Here is a 26,685-nt window from a genome sequence, read left to right on the forward strand (position 1 = left end):
ATGCTTGTGATGCCAGTGGGCAGGGCATCTTCCTCCCACGGCATTGTACCTGTCACGCTCACCTGCTCCTGGCTGTTCCTGCTTTTCCAAACTGCCTTTGGTCAGAAACCTGCAAAACTCCCACTAATCAGCCGGAAACCCTTTATTGCTGCATGGAATGCGCCACTTGATATGTGTACCATCAAGTACAACATCACAGCCAATCTTGACCACCTATTTCACATTCAAGGAAGCCCACGTGCTGATTGGATGGGACAGAATGTCACAATTTTTTACGCCAACCGACTGGGTAACTATCCCTATTACACGCCGCAAGGCAGTGCCATACATGGTGGGCTACCTCAAAACTGTAGCCTGGACCAGCACCTGCTCAAAGCTTATAAGGACATCACTCACTTTATCCCAGCACAGGACTTCAGAGGCTTGGCTGTCATTGACTGGGAGTTCTGGCGGCCTCAATGGAGCCGTAACTGGCACAAAAAAGACATCTACCGCCGCAAGTCCAAAGAGTTGACCATGAAGGCATATGTTAATGTAACTGCAGCTCAGGTGGAGGAGCTGGCTCGGCGGCGGTTTGAGAAAAGTGCCAAGATGTTCATGCAGCAGACAATCCAGTTAGGAACACGCCTTCGTCCCAATGCACTTTGGGGTTTCTACCTCTATCCTGACTGTCACAACTACAACTTGCATGATAAAAACTACACTGGTCTCTGCCCCTTGCTCGAGAGGCTGAGAAACGATGAGCTGATATGGATGTGGAACAGCAGCACGGCGCTGTTTCCTTCTGTGGCAATCAGGAAAACTCACACCGACAGCATCAGCAACCTGCAATTCTCCCAACACAGGATAAGGGAGTCGCTCCGCATCGCCTCACTGACCTCAAAGGAGTATGACCTTCCCACCTATGTGTACCTTAGGCTGGGTTACCGAGAGGATGCCCTGGCCTTCTTGACCACAGTAAGAAAACTTTAATGTTCTACATTATACATTATCGTGTTTCTACTGTACAAACACACTTCCCTACTTTTTTCAGTGACACCAAGGATCTTGTTTGGTTTGTCTTCACAAATCTTTTCCTTTGTTTATAGTGTGTACAACATAGTGCCAGTCAAAATTTAGACATATATCATTTAACAAGTTTTGTCTAAACTTCTCACTGACCTAAAATGTTGCATATAAAAGTGGTTCTAGTGTTATTCTGGATGGGTTTGCAATAAATTCAATACTTGCTGTCGTGTTGCATGAGTTCTTGTTGACATCTGTCATTTGAGAAATAAGCAGTTCTGATTAAATTTTCTAATCATTGCAGTTTATTGGTGTTGATGTTATTACTATGCAATAGAAACCACCTCCAGAGCAAGAACTTAAGTTGATTGTCCCCTTATTTTTCCAACTAAACACAGCTGGCTGTGTTTATGAACTCTGAACTATCAGTTTTGGTTATAAAAATGGTCTGATGATTCAGCTCTGCGGTCAGTCCAGGCTGTTGCATCATGTTATGCAGCTCTAAATTGCTCCCTGCTGCAGACTCCATGGTGATAATTGAAGGCATGTCCAGTATAGAAATGCTCTGACTTATCTTGAAGGTGGTTCTATTTTGCAAATAACACTACACAGTGTTTAGATTGATGTGTGATTTTTACCGAGAAGCATTTCAGCAGTGCTCTTCTTTTCTTTCCTGTTGCTCTGAAGGACCCCTCACAGGAACTTCTTTTGTCTTCTAACAACAGTCTGGTCTGCAAAACCAAATTTTATTGCCTGCAGCTTAATGTAGAGGCTGAAAGCAGACTTCATAAGCAGCCCAAAAAGGCAATGTGAAGCAAATGGCTTCATCAGCCATGCTAAAAACAAAGAGAGATACAAAAAAGCTGCAGGTATCAAATTCATGTAGAGAATATCTTTAATATTTTGTTGTAATTTTTTTTTTTTCTGTGTGATTCAGGGGTTGAAGTTTCCTGATAATAGATTGGGGGATTTTCAATCTTTTCTTTATAATGTAAATCTAATATTTACTTAGATTTAAGTTAGAAGTGATGGCATATTTCAGATCATTACCAGTATATTTACATGTGAAGATCCAGCTCTATATATTTAAAAAGCTCTATCAATAAATCTCTGTAAAACACATACCTGTACAGCTATACACCATGGCCCTTAGTTTAAAATCTCAGTCATAAGGTTGGTTTGTGCATGTGTTGATTTATTGTGGAAGTCCAGAAACCTGCAGAAGTGTGACTTTTCTCTCTACCTTGCAATACAGGTTTAAAGATCACTTCTAAGCTTGTTCTCGGTTTCTTTCTTCTCCGTCATTTTTAACATTTCTGCTATGCATTACAGTGATGACATTTCAGAAAGATGTTTGAGAACAGTGTAAGATACATTAATCCTCTCAACAGTCTGTCTTACCAACTGTGAAGATGGTCAGACTGAATTTGTCCCCTTCTGCCATCTGGTGGAAATAGAAGGAAAATCCAATGCAGTAAAGTTCTGTGCACTGAGTCATTTGGGAATTAAACTGTGTCATTTTACTGATGACATCATTTTATTATCAAAATCCCAGATTTGGAGAAGAGCTCATTCTCATGGTTAGGCCTACCTCTCTTTTTGTGTATATGTGTGTGTTAGTAATGGATGCAATTTGTTGGCTGATTTTCCCCCTCAGAAAGACTTGATCCACACCATTGGAGAGAGTGCTGCTCTGGGAGCTGCAGGCTTTGTTATCTGGGGGGATCTGAACCTGACTTCTTCTAAGGTGGGTGTAATTCGCTGTCTGACTCCCCCTGTCAGACCTGAAAGCTGTTTTCTATATTAGCTGGTTTTTGCACAAGCAACAGAAAAACATGTTACATCTGCAAATACATAAGACGAAGCTGATTTGTGTAAGATAATGTTTTTGTTTTTCATTTTTCTGTAACATATGTATAAACAAATCTGACTTTCTTTGCTAACCAGAATGTGTGGTTATTTTTAGAATTATTAGTGGACGTAATATTACACGAGTGAGAAGATATATTTTATATTAATGGACAGTAAGGTGATATTTTTTTATTTTGATACCATAAACTTATTGTCTATATATACATGTGTGTGTGCTAGTGAGTGTATGAATGTGTGCAAATATAATTTAATGCCACATTTGACATCTTTGCCATTTAACTACTTCTAATATTTCTAAAAATGTTCAATAAATCAAAGAAAATATGCTTCATATGATGTTCTGACTGTTGGGTTTTTATGCAGCATAACTGCACCATGGTGAAGTCGTTCCTGAACCACCGCCTGGGTCAGTACATCACCAATGTGACGCGTGCTGCTGAAATCTGCAGCGACTTCCTGTGCCAGGGCAACGGGCGCTGCATTCGACGGGACCCCCGTGCCAGCCATTACCTCCACCTGGGCGCTGACAGCTACAAGATTGTTCCTACTGGAGATGGAGACTTTGCTGTTACTGGGTGGCCCTCGCAGTACGAACTACAGCTGCTGACTCAGAGGTTTCGTTGCCACTGCTATGAAGGTCATGAGGGAGGCACGTGTGATAGTATAAACAAAGTGAGAGAGGATGATGAGCTGTGGAGGACGAACGAGGGGGATGAACAGGAACGAAGAAGGATAGAGTGGGAGGATGAGCAGGGTGGACAATATGAAAGCAGGGAGAGTGCTGCAATGCCAACCCGCTGCAGTCATCAAATGATCCTGCTCTTGACTCTGCTGGATGTTTTACTTGTAAAGGTGATTGTATAATCCTGAAAGGATCCACCTAAATGCAGCCATGGAGAGATGTTGTCATTATAATGTTTTTATTCAATGCTGGTTGGTGCCATTAGTGTGATTTTATGCTCCAAAAGCAACAAATGATCATAAGCATGCTCAGGATGTGGGAAAAATAACTGTTTACCTGTCAGAAAAGATCATCCACTGTCCAGGAGGTTAGATGTGATAATCAGCATCCAGAGAAATTAAATAAGCTCACATCAACATCAAATTTAAAATCCCAAAAAACAGATTAATTTAGGATCAGAATTGAGTAAATATAATCCATTTAAAAGAGGAAAGAAAGAAAAATGTCCAATTTTATGTGGTACATTCTGACCTCCTGAAATGTCAAATATTTACATGAAATGATGAGCAGAAATGATAAATATCAAGCAAAAACAAAAGTGTTCAGCACTAAACATGGCCAGATATTAACATTTTATTGCTTTTATACTTTTATAAAACAAGATTTGAACAAAAAGGTTGATTAGGGTGGGTTCACTTTACAGAATAATCTGTAAAATAAGCCGGCAAAGGCTTGACTGTTCAGTGTCTGCAAACAACTTTATGTCTGACTTTCCTCTGGTGTGGGGTGTGTTACGAGTGAGCACGTCCAGTCCGATCCACTGGGAACGTCTCGGAATGAAAGATAAGTGATCAACATGCTTAATATTTGCAACTAAAAATTGGAGAGGAACTGATCACACATCACAAAAGTTTAGTCACACTCTCCCATTGAATTTCATGGAAAAGTGTGTCTAAACTTTTGACTGGAAGTGTAGGTTTGTATAGTGGCCTTTCTTTACAGAGTTTGTATGTTCTCCCTGTGTATGCAGGTGCCCCAGGTACTGGCTTCCTCCTACAGTCACAGACATGCATGTTAGGTTAACTGATCACTATAAAGTCTTCTTGGAATTCAGTTCAATCCAGCTTTGTTTGTATATCACCGCTTCACAACAATGTTGGCTCAGGAAACCTACAGACACATCAACATAAGCCAGTTCATAATTAATAGTCTAGATAATGAAAGACAACAGATAGGATCAAATCTTGACTGGATCCAATCCCCCAGCCTGACCGTGCACAAGGTGAGAGTGGAAAGGAAAACATGTGGCAGAACCCGGCCCAGGGGTGGCAGAACCGGGCCCAGGGGTGGCAGAACCCGGCCCAGGGATGGCAGTCCTCTGCCTCGGTTGATTGGAGTGCAGACGACAGAAAAGAGAGACTAACTGCAACGTCCATCCAGGAAGATCCACAAAGAGGAGGTGATGATGATGACAATACTGTCATATGTTTCTACATGGAAGATGAGGAGCAGAGAGATGAAAAAGAAGGGCTCAGTGCATCATGGGACGTCCCTCAACAGTTTAAGCATATGACAAAATAACTAAGGGATGACTAAAGTGCCTAACTATAAATCCACATCAGTCAAAAAGGAAGGTCTAAAGCTTGATCCTAAAGGTAAAGAGGGAGTCTGCCTCCCGAACCCAAACTGGGAGTTGGTTCAATAAGAGAGGAGCCTGATAGCTGAAGGCTCTTCCTCACATCGTACTCTTAGAGACTCTTGGAATCACAAGCCTGCAGTCTGAGCAGGAAGTGCTCTGTTTGGAATAAAGCTTTATGTGTGATGAGAAGAATTTTAAACTCATGAAGGAAATGAAGATTCAGACAATCAGGTGGAGTAGAGTCAGTAATACACACATGATCCTCCTGCTGCAGCCAGGTTGCTGGAAGACAAAATAAATCAATATAATAACCAGCAATCAGATCACTGGCAAACAGAGACTCAGACAAAAAACATCTGATATTCAGCAAACTGCATTTAATTTTTTTTTCTTTTAAACTTATTGTTTTAGTTTTCATGAGATTTTCGGGTGCTTTTTGGTTTTGCATTGTCAGCAGATGGGAGTCTGCAGAGAAGTGTGTACAACTACAACTCTGCCTCCTGATCTCAGCATTGAACTGTCATGGGTTTAGGTGACTGATAAAATGGTCCATATTCCCAGTAAAGAGAGCCGCTGCATCCGGAGTGGGATAAATGCCGTTGCCTCTAATAAGACCAGGTTTCCCCCACAAACATTTCTAGTTATCGATAAAGCCCACATTGCATTCTGAGCACCATCCAGACAGCCAGCGGTTGAAGGATGACTTACGGCTAAACATGTCATCACTGATTAGATTTGGCAGGGGTCCACAGAAAACTATGGAGTCCAACATGGTTTTAGCAAAGACACACACCGAAGCAACATTAACTTTGGTGACCTCACAGGAACTACAGCTTATCTGCATGACGTATGGTATGTCCTAGTCAGTGTTTCTTCGTATCCACAGTACTGTATATCAGCTTCAGAAAGGAGCTGTTTGTCAGCGATGATAAAGAAAAATCCAAAACTAAATCCTTGTCCTTGTTACTTCTGCTCCTTAAAGCTGAGGCACATATCTTTCACATGATGTGGTACAGAAATATGATTCGGCAATAAAAACAACAAAAAGAAAACCCAGAATATTTATTTCATACTTGGATTTTTTTCTGGGTAATATGCAATAAAAACATTCGAATGCAATATATTTAGAAAGTGGCTGCACTGTCATGCAGGCACTCATATTTAAATCAAGCTGAGGGACACAAATGTAAAAAGGGTTCTTACTTTAACCAATTATCTTTTACAGTAACAAAAAGGCCAGAGAAAAATGTTTTATCTGTGTTTTTCTGTAAGTATAAACTAAATAAATGGTTGAGATGTTAAAAAGAAGAAGTTAGTAATAATATAATAGCCTATCAGTGAAATTTGAAAAAGTAGTGTTATAAAAACACACTTAGTTTGGGTTTTACATACCCAAACCAGTTGGTAGAGATAGCTCAGGCAGGTTTATTTCCACAATCTTTTTAAAGAAATTCATCAGAGTCACTGCAATTCAGGATATGTATTGAAATATATTGAATTTCCCTTTGGGGATTAATAAAGTATTTTTCCATTTCAAATTTACCAGAAGGTAGACCAAGACCTTAAAGGGTTAAGAATGTCAAGTTACCAACAAAAACACTTCATGTAAAGTGTCCATTAAAAAGAATTGCATGTTATCAATAGTACAATAACATTTGCAAAGAATTTCCTTAAAAGAACCACTGAAAAAGCATGAAATACATATTTTTACCTGCTTCTGCATGAAGGTATGTGCTTCTTTTCAGTTGTACTGAAGCATCAGGCTGTAGACAGACTCAACTTCTACTTGAATAACTGCTGTATCAAACTATATCTTTGTTGACAGTGACGCTTCTAGTTTAAGATTCTTGGAAAAGCTGCAGAGCAACAAGGCAGCGCAGATTGTTACAGAACATGGCCGTCCTGCGTTCCATGCATCACAATCAACAAAAAATCTATCTGTAAAATACATATGCCATACCTCTGTGGATTGTTAAATACTGTTAAAGGCCTTTTTTTTTTTTTTTTTTTTTTTGCTACTGTTTTACACATATTTCATACTGGAATAATGTTGATTGTTTTTACCTGCAGAGTAGATGCTTGGGACAAACTGGACTCATTCCACTCAGTGTCACTACTGGCCACAGAGAGATGGTTTACATAATCCAGAAGGGTTTGCAGAATTCTTGTAACATTAAAGAAAACAACAGAATTACAGTCTCACTGTAGTACATGTGTTTTATAATATTTTTTTTGTTTCTTTACCTGCTTAAAAACATATCAATTGGTCAAAATATACTCAGTCATAAAGAAAAAGGCATGTATAACTTTAAAATAAAAATCTTCTACATATACACACAGTATAGATATCACCTTGTTAACCTTTCCATAGAGGACTGCATCAGCCATATCTTTCAATCCTTGCTTCACTGAGGAACATCTACTAACTGGATGAGAACACAATGTCGGTGGATTTCATCTTGGTGAATGACTTTCATGAACAAGACTTATAGCAATAGCCTGCTAGCAAGAAAATATCAACCTTAAGTGGCTGGGATGAGAATCAGCAACTCCAAATCTAAGACCATGGTCCTCAGCCGGAATAGGGTGGATTGCCCTCTTCCCTCTGGGAATGAGGTCCTGTCTCAAGTGGAGGAGTTTTAATATCTCGTGGTCTTGTTCACGAGTGAGGGAAGGATGGAGTGCGAGATCGACAGGGGGATCAGTGCGGCGAAGAAGGAGCTGAGCCAGAAGGCAAAAGCACTCGATTTACCAGTCGATCTACGTTCCTACCCTCACCCATGGTCATGAGCTGTGGGTCGTGACCGAAAGAACGAGATCTCGTATACAGGCGGCTGAAATGAGTTTCCTCCGCAGGGTGGCCGGGCTCTCCCTTAGAGATAGGGTGAGGAGCTCGGTCATCCGGGAGGGGCTCAGAGTAGAGCCGCTGCTCCTCCGCATTGAGAGGAACCAGTTGAGGTGGCTCGGGCATCTGGTCAGGATGCCTCCTGGACGCCTCCTGGACGCCTCCCTGGTGAGGTGTTCCAGGCACGTCCCTACGGGAGGAGACCCCGGGGGAGACCCAGGATATGCTGGAGGGTTTATATCTCTCGGCCTGGGATCCCCCCCGGACAAACAGCGGAGAATGGATGGATGGATGGAAAGTAAAGTATTAAGTAATGACATTGCTTTTCCAAAGCAGTAATGAATAAAGTAATTTTATTGTGATGAGATCAAATGCACGGTTATTAAATGAAATTGTGTTTTTAACTTATTGCTGTGTGACTACAACCCCCCCCCCCCCCGGAGGCCTGACAAGCTCAACCCTAATTGTTAAGTGAGAACACCTGTGAGTGTCTGGAGCAGACAAGTTAAAGATGAGCAACAGGTGTGATGTGTGAGAGGAAGAGGGCAGGACAAGGAAGAAAGGAGACAGTGCTCCTAAAAGATGGAAGAAGGAGACGACGACGATGACAATGATGATGAGGATGAGGATGACAATGAGGATGACATTGACGAGGAAGGAACTACAAAGGGGCCAGTGATGACAGGTCCCACCACGGCTTGGCGGTGGTAAGGCGGAGCCTGAAGTGCAGCAGCCAGTCTGGACCCTAAGGCGCAGCTACTCAGTTCTGGGCCTTCGGATATTCCCGGCCCAGGACCAAGTATGAGTACAATGACTAAGTTTAGGGTCCAGAGGGAGAGGCTGGCTGCAGGGCCAGGCAGGAGGGTTCCCCTCTTAGGATTGTGGACTGCCGTATGTGCTCCTCTCTGCAGGTAATGGGGCGTGGTGCCGCAGAACATAAGGCTGCGTGCATGAATTCATCACCGCAGAGAGGAGGACCACCCCAAACCGCACAGCGGACATTTTAGAGGAATGGGCTGGAGGATGGGGTTTTAATATTTTAACCTTCTAATCTTTTTATTTGTTTTTTAATAAACTGTTTTTTTCTGTTTTTTTTTTTTTTTTTACTATGAAGGTTTAGTGTGATTGACTCTGCTCCCCATGATTTTTAAAAGGACCAAGGTGGCAGGGAGGACGTTTTTACCTGTCTTTATTTATTTCATGTATTAACATGCCCGGCCACCATGACATCATTACAATTTACAGAAGTAAAAAGTAACTTAATTTTATTGAGTAGTGACCCCAACACTGCTCTGAGGCTATGGAGGAAATACTGCTGGAGCCCCCAGAAACATCTGACCTGATATCCGTCCGACTCTGGGTCAAAGTGTATGTCAGAAAATTAAAGATGTGTCAAACTTTATTGTAGAACTTTTGGAGTAGAAAACTCATCTCATAATACTCCAGACCACACAACGTGATACGTGTGCAAGGTTGAAAAGAAGTTCCTGGTCCCAAGATGCAATGCACACATTAGAAAAATACAAGTAAAACTGCTGTAAAAGGTTAAACCCTAAAACTCCTTCAAATATTTCTTCTCTTTTTTGCCTTATTTTTTTATTCTTTTTCTTTTAAAGTGTAGTAAATAATGCCACTTTAAATTTGAGTTGCTTTCCTTGTGTGTGTGTGTGTGTTTTCTTCTGTGTCCTTGTGTGTGTCTGTGCGTGTAATGAAAGCTTCTGCTTTTACCACCAGCCTCTTGAGAACAGGCCAGACCCAAACACCAATCAGATAACAATTTAAAAGAGTGAAGAAACATTTCCGTGAAAATATGAATCAGCAAAAAGAAGAAAAAGAAATTGTCAGAAAGAAAAGAAATTGTTGCGGTTTATAAGCGGTGAGCAGATCGTCACGGGTCACTGACGAGAACAGCAGGTATGAGTTGGTATCTTTTCTTTTTCATTATGTAAAATTATTATTGTAATATGAAATTCTCTTCTAAAAATATATAGAAAATTATAGAAATTCTTTATGTTGATAGTTGACAATGGTGACTACACAAAATGTTGTCTTTTAGGAGAAAACAAGACTATAATATAATCATATTTCCTAAGTCCATCTGATTGAATAGTTTGTATTTGTAATTAGTACTGTTCATCTTCCCATTAAAGCTCCAAAATAGATTTATTTTTTAAACTATTTACATTTCAGTAACCAGAAAGAGAGCGTGCAAAATAGCAGTTTATAGCTCTTAACTCAGATTTATGTAAAAATAACAAAATCCAAAAATGTTTTATTGATTCCAAACATTTAGAGGTCTGCAGTGGAGCCAAATTCACTGTGTTCAGTCTCCTTTTCATCAGGTATGCAGGTGGCACCAGCGAACATCGATGCTACAACCATGACTATGTCAACAGCTGTTCAACAATTTGGTCACAGGAAAACCCAACTACAGAAAAACTTGTGTGGATCTTTTCAAAAACTTATTACTGAGCAAACAATTAAAATACTGGACATAAACCAAGTTATTAATGTATCGCCACTGGACAGATTTACAAAAACAAACTTTTACACTGTGAGATCATTACATATCCAAAGCAGCCAGTCAGTAAACATTAGAAATAATTCATACTAACTAAGCATGACTGGGGTGCAGAAAGAGAAGACGCACTGTTGTCTCTTATTTCTATTAATGAAAGCATATTAAAAATATTGTTTTCAATAATATTAAACAGTCTTCTGTGGGTTGCTCATACTACAACTTATTACAAGTCTTTTCCAACTATTGTCTGCAGGACTTTCACCAGCAGTACTCATCATTTGATCCAAGACAACATTTTATTCAACACCAGTAGCTATATCTAAAATGAAATTTACTAGTTGAAATGTTAGGTTGGGGTTTAAGGTAAATAACTAAATTAAAACAAGTTTCAAACAGAATCAAACAACTCCTGCATTCATCCTTTTTGCAGGAGATGCATTTAAGAGCAGCAGAAGTTAATAGATGTCCAGGCCAGGTTTTCTGTGCTCCATACAATTCATGCTAGAGGTGTGCTTATACTTACAGGAATGGTGAATGTTATTTGTCAGTGTTATGATATTGATTAGGGTAATATTTTTCAGCATTTCTTTCCTACGCTGTCCACCTGACATTTATAGCTGTAAGAGATGAACTGCTGCTGCACGCAGTTTATATCAAATCCACTGAACAACACAATGCCAATTATTTTTTGTCAGATGGGAGGCATGTAAAGCATACATTAGAGGGCACATTATTTGTTTTAAATCCAGAGGAATGTTTAGAAGTGGACACAATCACTAATTAAGACAATTGGACAACAATTTGTGCAGCAGTTAGAACCAAGAGAAGGTAAAGGAGCTGCAAATTATGAGAAGCAAATATGAAAGTTATCCCTCGACAAAGTTCCAAAAAATTCAATGTGGATAAAATAGTTTTACAATGACGAAAAAGAAAAATGTGGTAAAGTACTGGTGCCGCAAATTAAGAAACACCAGTCAGACAGGACACTCATCGAGATGGGGTGACGTCAGGCCCGATATCAATAACACATTTAGGAATTTTTGATGATACAGTTGCTGCTTGCACTTCAGTGTGGTGGTCATTTTACAAAGTGTGGTTGTCAGCAAAAGTCATAATGAGTGTGTGAGGGAGTGTTTGGTGTCTTTTTAATATGTTAAATGTTATGAAGAAATCAAGGTTTGATTGTGGCTGCCTGGTTCATAAAACATAACAGACTCACCTGGAGGATTCATCAGATGCGCCACTTTGCTCCGCTCTGTAGGGAAATGGTCCCACAGCAGGTAAAGATGTAAAGATGTGCCGATGTAAAGATCATTTATTTTACGGCGTCCTCTTCAGCCACAACATCACAAGGATGTGCTTCCTGACTGGAGCAGACTGCAGGCTGCGGTCCAAGTTCAGGAGGAATGAATGACTTGTTTAATCATAAAGTGATTTATATTATTTGAAGCTCATCATGTGGCTATTTTTTTAACTAATTTAACACTTTAGTCTTTAGTGAGTATCTTTATTATTATCTCTTGTTTTCATTCACCTTTTTGTCATTCTTCTTGTTACTTCTGCTTGTCATTTTTTGCAGAGGGCTGTATCTGATTGCACAAAGCTGTAAGCCTCATGACCTTTTATGGGCATTTTTTTCCTCATGTTAGTCTTTGCAAAGTAGAGCCATCCGATCCATCATTTCAGCTTAGGACAGGTTGGTATTCACCTATCTAAGAAAAAACATACAAATAATTATGTGGTCTACAAACACATTAGTAAATCTGATGAAGGGGAAAAAAACTTAAGTACAACTTAAATTTAAGAAGAATTGAAAGAGGTTGGTGAATGAGGCCCATTGTATTTATGTATGACTTCATGTCATTAGATTAGCTGTGTGGAATATATGATATTTCAAGAAAACACTTCTTTAAATACCTACAGTTAAAGTTTGTGTTGTGAAAAAACAGCTTTCTGTTTTTTTGGTGATTGGCAAATGACCTGTTCAATCCCATCCAGTCCACTCACACCAAATGTAAGTTGTGCAATACAGAGGCCGATTTGAACGTATCTCCAACCCAGTATTAGATCTTGTGTGCTCTTATTCATGTAACGATTTACTTGGTCTGCCTTTATCTGGTACGATGTTGGCTGGAGGACGTTTAAGAAACAACTCATTCAGCAACTCAAGAAAGAGGAAAAATATTTAAGAACCCGCATTTTGAGAGTGCAGAGTATGTGTTTGTGAGGGAGAGAGACCAAGCTTGAGGACATATTATGTCCTGCAATGTTGAACTTAAAAACACTGGTGAAGAAGTTTAAAAAAGGAAAATTATGTACTCGTAAGCAAATAGGGACTTTTTAAGTTTCAGTGCAAAGTTTTGAAAAAAGACAGCGATATGACATGATGCTTTCCTATGAAATAATTGTACTCTTAATTAACACTAGAATTACCATGGTGGGCGGGAGCTTTTCAACCATAGACCATATATGACCGGAGCCTCCTGCGACTAAAAGTGAAGCCTATGCGGAAGTGCATAAAACTGCAGTTCCCTCTTCATCCTCTAGGGGCTGGCTGCAAAAAAGAGTAAATCCCCATAGATTCCCATGTTAAAAAGGCCAACTTCACAGCAGAAATAAAAATCTTTACAGCCTGGTTCAAAAATCCATTTTCGGTTTAATAGGCCAGGTTTATCTTCATGACAACTGTGGGGGGAGTGAATTTTTGCTTGCTTAAAAGTAATTTAATCTAAAAATTCTGCATATTTAGGGGCATGCCCTTTTGATTGACAGGTACCTGATCCCCCGCTTCAAGTAAGAATAACGTACAACAACCACGGTTTTCAGGCACTTAACACCATGACTTAGCTTTAGCCCTCTTACCTCCGTTAGCTGGTTAGCTCCTGTTATTTCCGGGTTAGCTCGGTTAGCTCTTACCTACAGGCAGCCTGGAATTTGCTCGATGTCAATCATCCACCATGATGCTCACAGCCCCCCTCTCAGCTCCACCTCTTTGCCCACATTTGTATTTTCTGGGCGAGACAACGCGCATGCCTCTGCAAAGATGACGATGGTAGGAACCGCTAACCGAGCTTCAATTCAGCTCTTTAGGCTCCATCCATCTTTTTATATACAGTCTATGATTTCAACACAAGACATACACACACACACACACACACACACACATTCAAACCCAAATAAAAATAATTAATGACATAGAAACATTAAATTCTATTACATAATTCCAATCTTGTTCATGTATTCTCATCCACTTCAATACTCAGAATATTAATTGTTTCTGAAATTTTAACCCCTAAAATTGAGACTAATCTTTATTTGCTGTCTTTCATCTTCCTCCAGAGTCATCACAATGGCCTCATTCTTCCTGTCTTGCGTCATGTTCTTTATTACCTGCTCAATATCCTCCATCCTTGCATTACCACCAACGGAGCCCCCACTCATCCACGGCCACCCCTTTGTTGCCATATGGAATGCTCCGACAGAACGATGCCAACAGCTTGACATCCCTCTGAACACGGCAGCCTTCCAGGCAGTGACTACACCTGCGTCTGTGCCAGGTCAGTTCCTTACCCTCTTCTACGAAGACAGGCTGGGCCTTTACCCCAAAGTTGACATAAAAAAGAAGAAAATCTACCAAGGTGGTGTCCCTCAAAATGGCAACCTGACAGAGCATCTCTCCAAAGCCCAAACTCAAATAGATCGCTACATCTCTGAAGATTCATCTCCTGGGCTTGCTGTCATTGACTGGGAGTCTTGGCGACCCCTGTGGGACCAGAACTGGGGATCAAAACGTATTTATCAGTCCTTGTCCATTTCTCATGCTCTACGGATTTTCCCATTTCTGTCATCAAAGCGCATTTCTAAGCTAGCAAAGCAGCAGTTTCAGCTGACTGGGCGACGCTTCATGGAGAAGACTATCAGCCTTGGCATTGCAGAGCGTCCAAGTTGCCGCTGGGGGTTCTACTTGTTTCCTGACTGCTTTAACTATGGATGGAATAAGCCAGGCTACACAGGGAAGTGCTCTGCACAGATCCAGAAGCAGAACAATGAGATGCTGTGGCTATGGGAGCGAAGTACCGCCCTCTTTCCATCTGTCTACCTCCACCTGAGCCTGAGGAACTCGCCTCGCGCCGCACTATTCGTTCGCAATCGTGTCCAGGAGGCTCTGAGGGTGGCAGCACTGCCAAAACGTCCCTATACTGTGCCAATCTATGTCTATTCCAGGCTGCTGTACAGGGATCAGACTGAAAAGTTTGAGAGTCTGGTGAGTGTTGTCATTGATATTAACATTAAATGTCATTAACTTAGTGGCCACCCACTTGTAAATCCACCCTTCCTCCTCATCCACCTATGGATGGTTGTTTGTCTCATCTAGCTCTGTGATGGTCTACCGACCAGTCTAGGGTGTAACAACATAATTTCCCACTTGTACCCGGAATAGGGTTCAGCCCCCCCACTACCATGAGCTAGAGTCAGGTGGAAATAGAAAATGAATACACTGGTAGGAGGATTTAGTCTGTTGAACATAAAAGATAAAGTTTTGATTGATTGATTGATTGATTGAAATTTCTTTAGTTTGGACAAAAAATAACACAATTTAATCAACAGGTTAAATTAAAGTAAAAGTTACTATGAAAAGCAGCAAGATTTTCACGAGATTACAAGTATGTCCATCTTGCAGGACTTCAAGCTTTCTATTTTTAGCCTAAACTTAACAGAAGCATGGCAGCACTTCTACACTCCCAGTCTTTCATCCTATCTGTACAGTGAGCTCTTTCCAGCCAGAAGATGGTCTAATATTGACTCTAATCGTAAATGTATCTCTTGATGTTTTCCTTTTTCTGTGATTCATTTTCTCCCTTGTGTTCTTTGCTGAATCGGCTCCGGTGAGTGTTTGAAGTGGCTGGTGTGTTTATAACCACTTGCTAGCAGGTGACAAGTTGCAAACCTGGTGTCTCAGAAGAAAAAGCGGAAGATGTTTTAAGGTTGTAAAGTTAGGGTCAGTAATAATCACTATATTACACTGGTAAGTACTGGTATGATTGGCTTTAGCTTTGGTGACAATATTCCATAATAGCCATAATTCCATCACGGTGCTGACTGTGGGTCTGAAACAAGCAAATATGTGTATTTGTTAACTCGTTCTGTGTTATTTTGCTCTTTCAGGCTGATCTTATCAGCACTGTTGGAGAGTCTGCAGCTCTGGGAGCTTCTGGGATTGTAATGTGGGGAGGCATCAGAGACTACAACAGCGAGGTAACCCCAGCACTGTGTTTTAGTGGTTTGAGTGGTGTGATCTGAGTCATTACAGGGTAATCTCATTTATTCATTTATTCATTCGCTAGCATTCACAGAAACTGTCTAAAAGGCGAACAACAGGAACACAGATGACAAGGCTTTAATCAGCAAATAATTTGTCTGCCTTTAGTTCCTCTTTAAGGAAGAGCTAACAGTTGAATGACTGGAGGGTTTTGTTATCTTTGCTAACAGATGTGCAAAAACTGCTCCGTCATTATTGGTTTCATACTTATTTTTTATTTCATCGTCCTTTTTTATTCAATTAAATTTATTCAAATTTGATGTTTAATTTAACAACTAAACATTTCAGTCAATTTAAATTAGTTTCATGGAAAAGTTTGAGAAATCCAAGAATCTAATTTCTACTAAAATACAAACATTTTGAAATGTAAAAGTATAAATACTGCTTTGAAATAAATGGGGAGAAACTAAACACCATCCTAACATAAATAAATACTACTTTTACAAATAAGCAACATTCACAAATGCATTCATTTTCATTGCAACAGGGCCAAAACAAAATTAAAGTTAAGAAAAAAGGAAGGAAATTTATTTTGTATCTGTAACAATGCTTCATATACTGTTGTGAAGCCAGTTTAATTACCTTTTGATAAGGAAAATACATTTGTAGGTTGAGAGTTGAACATCTGGATTGTGTCCCAGACAAAACCACATTCTCCCTCTGCTCATCCAAAAAATGTATTTTGCTCTCAAAAAGGAAAATAAACAGGCTTTCAGAAAGTATGCAATTTAATGCCAAGAAGTATTACAAGGAATTTATCCACCAAACACTCGATTACTGACTTTTAAGCAAAGTAAAGGTATACTACAGTGTGTAAGCCTGGCCTTCACTGTAGAGTAAACTGCACTGAAAGTACCTCAAAAGTGGGAATTAAGAACTCAAAATGAAGCTTTAAACTTGTAGTAAGAGTTCAGAGAGCTGTGAACTGATCGCTTAGGTTCTCCAGCTCAAACACACACGTTCACACAACTTCTTGCCCACTTGATGCGTTCAGCTGCTGCTTATGTTCCTGTCAAAGGTTTCAGCTCAAAATGTCCAAACACTAACCAACTAACTAATCCTGATGATTTCAAGGTTGTTAATTTATTCATTTGGATTGAACAAGGGTCTGAAGCAGGCTACACGTTTTGAGCTATGCTTATTTGATTTAATCCAATTCAGATTACTGTTTGGATCTTGTACATAGAAGCTAAAAATCTGCTTTAAGTTTATACAAATAAAATTTCGTTATCCTACTTAATGTTGTCTGAGTAATATTATTAATGTTTGTATAAAAATTTCAGTGTAGACCTGAAAGTAATTGATCAGCAATAAATATTTATGTTCTGTCCTTATACAGACTAGTTTTACCATGTCAAAGTGGATTTCTGCTTGGATTATTGCATCTCCATTTTAATACTGAACCAAGTGTAGAAAAAAAATGAAAAATAGATTTCTGGTTTGGAGAAGCCACAATGTCTCCACTGCTAACCCCGGCTTCTCCTCACAGTCTGCCTGCCAGTCTCTGTCCAAGTACCTGACCTCCATTTTAAATCCATACATTGCCAATGTGACGGCTGCCACCATGCTTTGCAGCGAGGTCCTATGCCAGGGGAAGGGCCGCTGCATCAGGAAGAACTACAACTCCCCCCACTACCTGCACCTGAACCCCAACAACTTTCGCATCCTTCAAGAAGGCAGGAAGTACTTGGCTGCTGGTCTTCCATCCAGTGCTGACCTCAACGCTTGGGCTGAAAACTTTACCTGTCAATGCTACGCTGGGTGGAGCTGTTCTCCCAAGCTGCTGCTTCCTACTAAAATTAAACTCATAAAGGTTTAATTCATGCAGAAAATAAAATGTTAGTACCGTGGTTCTCTTGTTGTCATAAATGTAAGAATTTTTGAAGAAGACTTGCAATGAAAATGTCTCTCTGAGTATGAAATTGATGTTTGTCTGTATTCAACAAATGAAGACACCAGGCAAAAATAAACAGTTTCCTTTAGTCATCATTTTCTTATCGTTTTATTGGCTCCACTGACCAAATATCTGAGAACTGTGAAACAGGAAATCAGTAAAGTTTAGCCAAACAGCCAGTTCACCTGCAAACAAGTCATCTGGAGGGGGATGAGAATTAGTAACTTTTACAAAAGACAGAAGTTTGAGTGTGGCACTAAACAGTGTTTACAACAAAAGACAACAAAAAATATTTTCAAAATACTTTGGAAAGTACTAAAAGAAGAAGAGAAAGCTATATATATATATATAATACAAATCACAGCCATGCACGTTCTGAACGTTGTCAGTGCCAAGATTCTTCCAGACAAACATGTTTTCACCTGTATGCAATATGAATACAAGTCATTTAAACTGCTTCCTGTATTTGATTTGCCTCTAAACAGACTGAAACGTATGTTTGTAGTCAGACTGAGTCTGCTCAGAATTAGTTTGCACATTCACATTACCTTGAACGAGGTGGACTTTCCGAGAAAACGGACTGGGACTTGCATGTAGAAGGCTGATGTGAATGTTCCCTCAGGCCACACAAACTCCATTGGTTTGTATGAACAATGAAAAGCTTATCAAGAATATCTTTTTCAAGCCAATAAAGGCACCAGAGCTGTGTTAAAATGGCTTTGTGGATTATTTTTATGAACAGGAAAAGCTGAACGTTGTCCTTTTCAGTTCGAAAGTAAAGTTGCAACATCTGGCCTTCCAAGCAGAAATAATCAAACTTTTAATACAATCACTGACAGGATGACTTGGGACCTGTGATGAGTTACTCTTTAGAAATTGCTGTTTCTCTAAGATAAGGTATTTTTCATTTGATTTACTTTCAATAGTAAAAGTTACAGGCATGTGAAATAATCTACTTTTGCTGAAGATGACACTACTGTACTTCCATGTGGTTTTTAACCAGGTTTTCATGATTGAATTCATCTTCAGGAAGTGTCATGATGCGCCTTCCTACATGCTTTACATACCTTGGCAAAGAAGAAAATCTGGGTAAGTGTGATGAAGATGTAGTATTTTATTGCACACCATTGTGTGGACTGTTTGCTGTGTCACTAACACTCTGGAGGCCCATCAACCTGAGTTATTGCTAAGCAGGACCAGGTGTGAGTGTCCCTGCAGAATAAATTTGGAGATGTAGGTGTGACAAGACAGGAGAGCAGAGGGTATCCCCATTTTTCTTATATATCTTTATTCTTTTCTCTTTTTATTTCTGTTTAAGCTGTTAATCATCTGCTTGGGAGCAGCCTTTCTCCTTTCACTACTGTAATGGACTAACCCTTGATGTATTTAGTTGTTCTTGAAACTATTTGATTTGATTAAAAGTAATTCACATTAGACTTGAAATGCCTCCTTTAAGAGTTTAATCTGACTTTGTAAGATGGTACTCTATTGGACTTCCAGATGTATAACAAATATCAACTTTCAAGCTTAGAAAAAGTTTAATCTCATGCACAAATGCAATGTTTTCATGATAATATGTAACGAAGGAGCCCTGCGATGGACTGGTAAGCTGTCCAGGGTGTACCCTGCCTTTCGCCCAAAGACTGCTGGGATAGGCTCCAGCTTCCCCACGACCCTTAATAGGACTAACCAGTTCGGAAAATGGATGAATGAATGAATGTAATGAAGAAATGGTTCAAGATGTTTTTCTTTTCACAGAATTTATTATGGACAACAATACAGACAGTAAAACTTATTTGTTTTTACTATTGTCATTTTAATCTTTTAAAATTTTAGATCACTAAACTGTCTGATAATCAGAGCAGATGGTCATTTTATGGTATCTCTTCTGGACTGTTCATACTAAAACATCTATAATGTTTGTTCTCCACTTCGTCAGTTTGCAGAGAATATGCTCACATATACTGTTATCTGACAGAAGTTTATGTTCACATTCATCCTAAACTGCTGTTAGAACCGTACAATTAAAACTCAGATCACTTCAAGGTTGTACTTATCTCAGCTCTGACAAGCCGGCGCATGTTTTCAGCCTGCGATTAAAGCTCTTGCATCAGCTCATTGAAAGAAGTTACATACCAACTGGAGGTAACAGGATTGATGCGTAATAACAATTTAAGGACTTATCAAAGAAGCGCTTTGGACAGCAGAAGGTTTGAACCCTAAGGCAGGTACGTACCTAGTTAATGGCATTTTATTTAATGGTCTATGTAGGTTTGAAGAGCTTTCAATATTAGTTTTACTGGGATAAAGTTCACCATCTGCTGTGGAGCAGTTGCTGTCTTAGATGGTGTTAGAGTGCTGGAGACGCTCTGTCTGGGGGACTTCAACGCTCACATGGGCAATGACAGTGATGGTGTGGAGGGTTGCCCGGCAGGCCCAGCAGGCCCAGCAGGCCCAAACGTGTTGTGAAGGTCTGCCGGGAACTTCTTGTGGAGTCAAGAGAGCTTATTTAAAAGCATTAGACATAGCAGGAAACACTCACATTTTAATTGTCATAGGCAAGTCAAAGCTTGCTCCAAACCCTCCAGGCACACCTTTCCACAATTACAGCTTTGTGCTGCTGACTTGTAACTGCGGTTTGCAGTTATAGATTATCTGGACATAGAAATCCAGAAAGTGTCATTCTACACAGATAGCCAATGCTACATTCACAACAGAACAAGATTTTATAGCGACCATTAATTTTTCATGGTTTCATGAGTGAAACCTCTCAACAAGGAAAAACAAAGGAACTTTGCAATAATCCTGTTACAAACAGTACTCACTATGCAAGATATCCTCCAACTTCAAGCTGACCTGATGATGAAACCAAAAAGATCACAAGATCTGCATACTGAACATCAAACCATTGTGTTGCTGTGTTTAACCAGGTGTTGGAAGATAGATGATATGAGCATTTGTTTAGTCCTACAGGTGCTTCATATCTTTTGTCCTATTAGCAATATAGATCATTTTAGCTAGCTAGCTAGGGCTAGCTAGGGCTAGCTAGCTCGCTAGCTACCTAGCTGGCTAGATAGATAGATAGATAGATAGATAGATAGATAGATAGATAGATAGATAGATAGATAGATAGATAGATGCAGAAAGAATTTCAGACATAGTGGTTAACTGTAAGGTTGTGCTTTATGTGATCTTTATATGTTGAACTACAACAAAAACTTTCTATCCAGAGCAAAAGTTTCTGTAAGTTATTTTGGACACTTCTGAAATTTGCTGAATTTTTCTGTCTTGCAGATCTTGTTCTTGTTAAAATGAGACGACTCAAACTTTTTTATGAAACAAAGCACGTCCTATTGATCATCATTTGTGTTTTGACCTTGCTGTACTCTACTGGTGCCTTACCAAGGACACACCCTCCCATTCTTCCCGGCCACCACTTCATGTTTATGTGGAACGCTCCGACAGAGCTCTGTGAATACCGCTACAACATATCGCTCGACCTCTCATACTTCAGTCTTGTCAGCAGCACGTTGAAAACGGCAACCAACCAGAGCATCTCCATATTCTACATTGACCGCTTTGGCATCTTCCCCTATGTAGACGAAGACACTGGAGAAATGTATGATGATGGTCTCCCACAGCTGGTTGACCTACAGGAGCATCATGAGGAGGCTGAGGATGACATTGAGTACTACATACCCACTAACCAATCGGGTCTCGCTGTGTTTGACTTTGAGGAGTGGAGGCCACAGTGGGATCGAAACTGGGGAAGCAAAGACATCTACCGAAACATTTCCATTGCAACAGTTCAGAAGAAAAACTCATCTTTATCGATTGATGAGGCAGAGGACCAGGCAAAAATGCAGTTTGAACGTGGAGCCAAGAGGTTCTTCACCCGATCCATAAGACTAGGGAAGAAGATGAGGCCAAACAGACTTTGGGGTTACTACTTATATCCTGATTGCTACAATTATGATTACAACCAGGACATGGAGGGCTTCACTGGGGAGTGTCCTAAAATTGAAGAACAAAGGAATAATGAGCTGATGTGGCTCTGGAAGGAGTCCACGGCCCTTTATCCATCGATATATCTGGAGCTTGTGCTCAAAGATTCCAAGCAGGCCCGGTGGTATGTCCGGCATCGCATCCAGGAGGCCATGAGAGTTTCAGCCCTCCCGAACAGCTCATACTCCATTCCCATCTACCCCTACATCAGACCTGTGTATAAGGACAGTGTTGATGACTACATGTCAGGGGTAACACACAATAATACACGCCTTAAACATTTTTAAAACATTATTTGAAAAATAACCAGGTTAATTAAAAAAAATAAAAAAATAAAAAAAATACAGGGATTTAAAAAAAAAAATCAGCATCCTGAACAATTTCCTGGTGGACCAATGTGATTTTTGGTTGACCAGACCAGTTTATTTACTGGTCTGGCTAGTCCATAACAATCAGTAGATCAGCAGCCCAACTAACATTGGCTCAGGTCACTCAAATTTTAATCAGCTTCACTCTGAATGAGCCCTGTCATCACTCTCTTTCCACTAGGGGTGGGCGGGTCGATCAATCCAAATATTGATAGTTTCGATACCGTATCGGCATTATTTGGTGACAATCTATGTTTTTCTGCAGAGGTTATTTGGAATCAAAAAGGCTTAATTTGTAAACAAGAGCCAACTAATAGTAGGTTTTACGTTTCTTTCTGTTTAGACTGTTGTTTCTCAAACCATTGTTTGTGATTTTAGGAAATTCCAGAGTTACTTCATTATTTGTGACTGTGTTGATGATGTTATTTAATATTATTTACAAAAAAAAAGCTTAAATTTCTCATTTCTGCCGTTGAGTTTGTGAATAAAATTCGGTAATAAATGTGCTGGATTTATCACGTCAAACTTTGCTGTATCGCCCAGCTTTGCAATCTACCATGCTTTCCCCTCCATTTAGGCAGCAAAGTCCTTCTCTCCCCCTTGTCATGACCTGCTTTTAACTACCATCATAATGAAAGTCTTTCTGGCTCTGTACCAGTGCATGTAGTTACTTGTAAGAGCTGAGGAGAGGAAAACAAGAAGGGCTGCAAGAGAAACTATGATTTAAAAAAAAATATTGGAAAAAAAACTAGACTGCCAAATTTCCAAATATGATGAATAGTTTGGTAGAACCTCTCAGTGGTGACAGGGCTTTTCCTTTTGATGCTCTGACAGTTTTATTGACATAAAAACTTGTTATTGAGGGATGAACTATCGATTTTTAGCGAGCAAAATGCTCTTTGCAGGTTTTCCACCAGGTGATGCAGTTTGTACTAATTGTTCTGAGAAACCCACGAACTACAATGCAAATGTTAAATCTGTTGAGAAAAATATACCAAAACGCCTGAGAACAACTGTAATCACACTAGCGCAGTTATTGCAGCATCTGAGGCCACTAGATTCACTCACAGGTTATAAGATGTTTATTTATGTAAGAATTTTGGCCACTGACAGCCACCATCCATTCACAATTGCACTTGGCATTTGAAGTCACCTTTACCACTTCATGTCAGTAAATCTTACAACACTATACCTTCAAAGTGTTCCCAAATCTTGAGACACATTTAAGAAAAACTGAAACAAAACAGGGAAACTAGACTACAACTGCAAGTTTTGTTTTGTGCCCAGTTGTAGACAAAACACAAAAGGCTCATCTGAACCCTGTACTCGGTTGGTTTTATTACTGAAAACAGTTAAAAGTTGTTATTTGTACTTACTGACAGGCTTCATATGTTGTACTTTCTACTTTGTACTACAGTCTGGGAAAAAGTACCCTCATAATGTTGAAAAAAGACACTGAAGAATTATCAAAAGATGAGCCAAGTTCTTCTGGAAGTTCTTGTGCTTTTCCCAGCCGTTTCAATAATTAACTACCCAAACATGTAATATGCCATCAGCCATAATATGAAATTTTGGTGAAGAGTTTATAGAGATGTGCTTTGAAATATTGTGCTTGTCAAAAAAAAAAAAAAAAAAAAAAATCTACTCCTACTTTGTCAATTAAAACAGAAAACAATCACTTAGCATTTTGCTTCAGCAGGTAATATCGACAGTTATTGAGCTATGTTATTAGGAGATAAAGATAAAGTTTAAGTGTATGAGCTGAGTTGCTTCTGACTTACAGTTTGATCTTGTCAACACCATTGGAGAAGCTGCTGCTCTCGGTGCTGCCGGTGTTATTTCCTGGGGAGACATGGACCTCACAGACACAGAGGTACTTTTATTTTTATTCACTTTTTTGTTAATTTCCATTGTTTAAAGCATCACACCAATAACTAACGAATGCCATTCACCACAATATTTCAGGTCTCCTGCTTAGATGCTTATAATCATTTGAAGGAGATCATGAACCCATACATTCTGAACGTCACCATGGCAACACAGCTATGTAGCCAGGCACTCTGCCAGAATAAAGGTCGCTGTGTGAGGAAGAATTGGGACAGCGATGTTTTCCTTCATCTTCACCCACTTCGTTTTGAGATCCGGCACCATTCCAAAGAAGGCCCACTGACTGTGAACGGTCACCTCACTCAAGATGACATAACGTTTTTCCAGGATAACTTCAACTGTATGTGCTACATTGAGGGGCCATGTCAATCAGTAAAGACACCAGCCGACAATTCTAAAATTGCCATAAGCGCAACAAGTCGAACTTCTGACAGGATGGGCTCGTTCCCACTAGTGTTGATTCTTATCTGTCTGAAGTACTTCATAATGTGAATAGAAAATACTGCATAAAAGAAACACTTGTATAAAAGGATATGGCTGCAGAAACAAGTCAGGACTTATCATGTTTTGCTTATTTTAATGTTATCTTTCATTCAAGTTTTTTTGTGTCTGTTTAATCTGGTTAGTTTATCTGGTTTTCTGCCCCAACACCTGTATGAGCTGACTTTTAACAGGTGAATAAGGAAAAACGTGCTGTAGCCGCTGTTTAGCATAAAATGTACATTGAAGCCAACACAAAATAGTTCCTATTCTGAATATATTAAGTATTTTCGTAAAAAGATATCAAAATTTGTTATAAAGTGTTTACTCTGTGGGACCATGACATAAATGGATTAAAACTCTGTCAGTTCTCTCCGCAGCATGGTGTTCTAGACTCTGTGTTGTGCATTAAAACCGTGTCATAATGCATGGTTCCTTGTTGTTTAATCCTTTAACTTTCACACAAACAAAAAGGCCAGAGAAAAATGTTTCTCTGCGTTTTTACTTTTCTTTTTGGACAATAAATAGAATAAATGATCTTTTAGAAAATGGTTGAGATGTTAAAAAGAAGAAGTTAATGATAATGTAACAACATTGAAATGGTTGAGATTTGAAACTGTAGCGTTATGACGGACACTTATTTTGGGTTTTACCCAAACCAGTTGGTAGATATAGCTCAGGCAGGTTTATTTCCACAATTTTTAAAGAAATTCATCAAAGTCACTGGAAATTTACCTCTACCAAATGGTAGACCAGGACCTTAAAGGGTTCATCCTCGCGTAATGCACAGCTTGTTGTTGTTTAATCCATACCTATACTGTAATACAGTTTTGAATGAGTAGTTTTTTTTATCTCATAAAGTAGCAAAACCAGTGTGGCTAGATGGTCTAGTGTGAGAGAAACTAACGCAGTAAAAAACCAAGCTACCTGTGTGTAGCCACATAATCACTTATAACACACAGACTCCAGTTAGAAAAATAAAAGTTGCGAGTTTCTCTGAGTTGACATGGTGATGATTCCTAAATATATGATAAATCTCCAGTAACATGGAAATATTTCATGGCTTCATTTAGATAAAGTTAACATGGAATTTTCCCCTTAAGCTGATTATCTTTGCTAATAAATGACACTGTAGCTGTTCCAAACAGCACCAGGCTGTTCAGAGCCAAAATTCAACCAACAACTTAGCGCAAAGTGTTTTAGCAGATTCAGTGTGTTAAATATACATCTATACCTGTTTTTATTCAACTCAAGGCAAATAAAGCTCTTTGTACTTAACCGTTTCAGTCTTGCTATTGTCTACCCTGAAGTCATGCATTTTGTGTAAGTGCATTTGAAAAATGTTACAGTATAAAATAATATAGTTATACTCTGAATCGTTTCAGCTCTGCTCTGCTATGAAACGTGTGGTTTATTAGAGCATATCTGTCTGTGTGTCCTTCAAGTAGAACTCACCGTACATAGTGACAGATAAGCAAGAACTAGATGTAACTCAGACTTATCAGTTAATATCTGTCAGGTCTGTTGCATTAGATACATACCTCAGTTCAACATTTTAGCACATTAAACACCACATCCCCATTCAGTGCGTGAGCAGTGGTTGGTCTCCTTGCGTCACTGATAACTGGTCTACTACAGTCCCAGCCTGTTTATGTGAGACATTTTTCCAGCCCAGGAAGATAAAATGTGATTGATACCAGACTGGGTCTCAGGGTGATGGAGAAGTTCTGTCCTCCTGAGCCCAGTGCTGCATTGCTTTACCTGTGAACTAAACTTAGAATTCCTAGCTTATAGAATAAACTAAAGACTACCATTTTAGTTAAATATCCATAAGACACTACTTGATCCAACCAACTGTAAATGAGTTAACAGTGTCTGGGAAGTCTACAAGTCCAAACTTCCTGTGGATTTGCTGCCAGGAAGAATCTCCTTCTTTAGTTTATCTGGTTTATTTTTGTTTATTTGATTATATTTTATACTATATATACTATATATACTATACATATATATATATATATATATACTATATATACTATACATATATATATATATATATATATATATATATATATATATATATATATATATATATATATACACATATATATATATATCTATATATATATACATATATATATATATATATACACACACACTGTATATACAT

General features: G+C 39.3%; 2 protein-coding genes across 2 annotated transcripts in view; one reads left to right on the forward strand and one right to left on the reverse strand.

Moving 5' to 3' along the window:
- Window positions 1–24,702, forward strand: LOC306768242 (uncharacterized protein; the record flags this gene model as incomplete). The annotated part of the gene is made up of 13 exons (XM_079256514.1): window positions 1–957; window positions 2,663–2,752; window positions 3,241–3,729; window positions 4,590–4,598; window positions 5,731–5,816; window positions 13,904–14,828; window positions 15,731–15,820; window positions 17,374–17,697; window positions 20,213–20,336; window positions 21,073–22,034; window positions 23,935–24,024; window positions 24,117–24,378; window positions 24,665–24,702. 13 exons carry the CDS (start codon window positions 1–3, stop codon window positions 24,700–24,702), a joined length of 4,446 nt encoding a protein of 1,481 aa, XP_079112640.1.
- Window positions 24,703–24,842: 140 nt separating this feature from the next.
- pot1 (protection of telomeres 1 homolog) overlaps window positions 24,843–26,685 on the reverse strand; it is a gene marked incomplete at both ends in the record, with an annotated part of 54,484 nt that continues 52,641 nt past the window's right edge. The window contains one exon of the mRNA XM_079256527.1: window positions 24,843–24,847. Within this exon, the coding sequence (XP_079112653.1) occupies window positions 24,843–24,847 (5 nt within the window). The remainder of the gene's footprint in view (window positions 24,848–26,685) is intronic.

This window comes from Telmatherina bonti (assembly GCF_933228915.1).
Source record: "Telmatherina bonti genome assembly, chromosome: 2".
NCBI lineage: Eukaryota > Metazoa > Chordata > Actinopteri > Atheriniformes > Telmatherinidae > Telmatherina > Telmatherina bonti.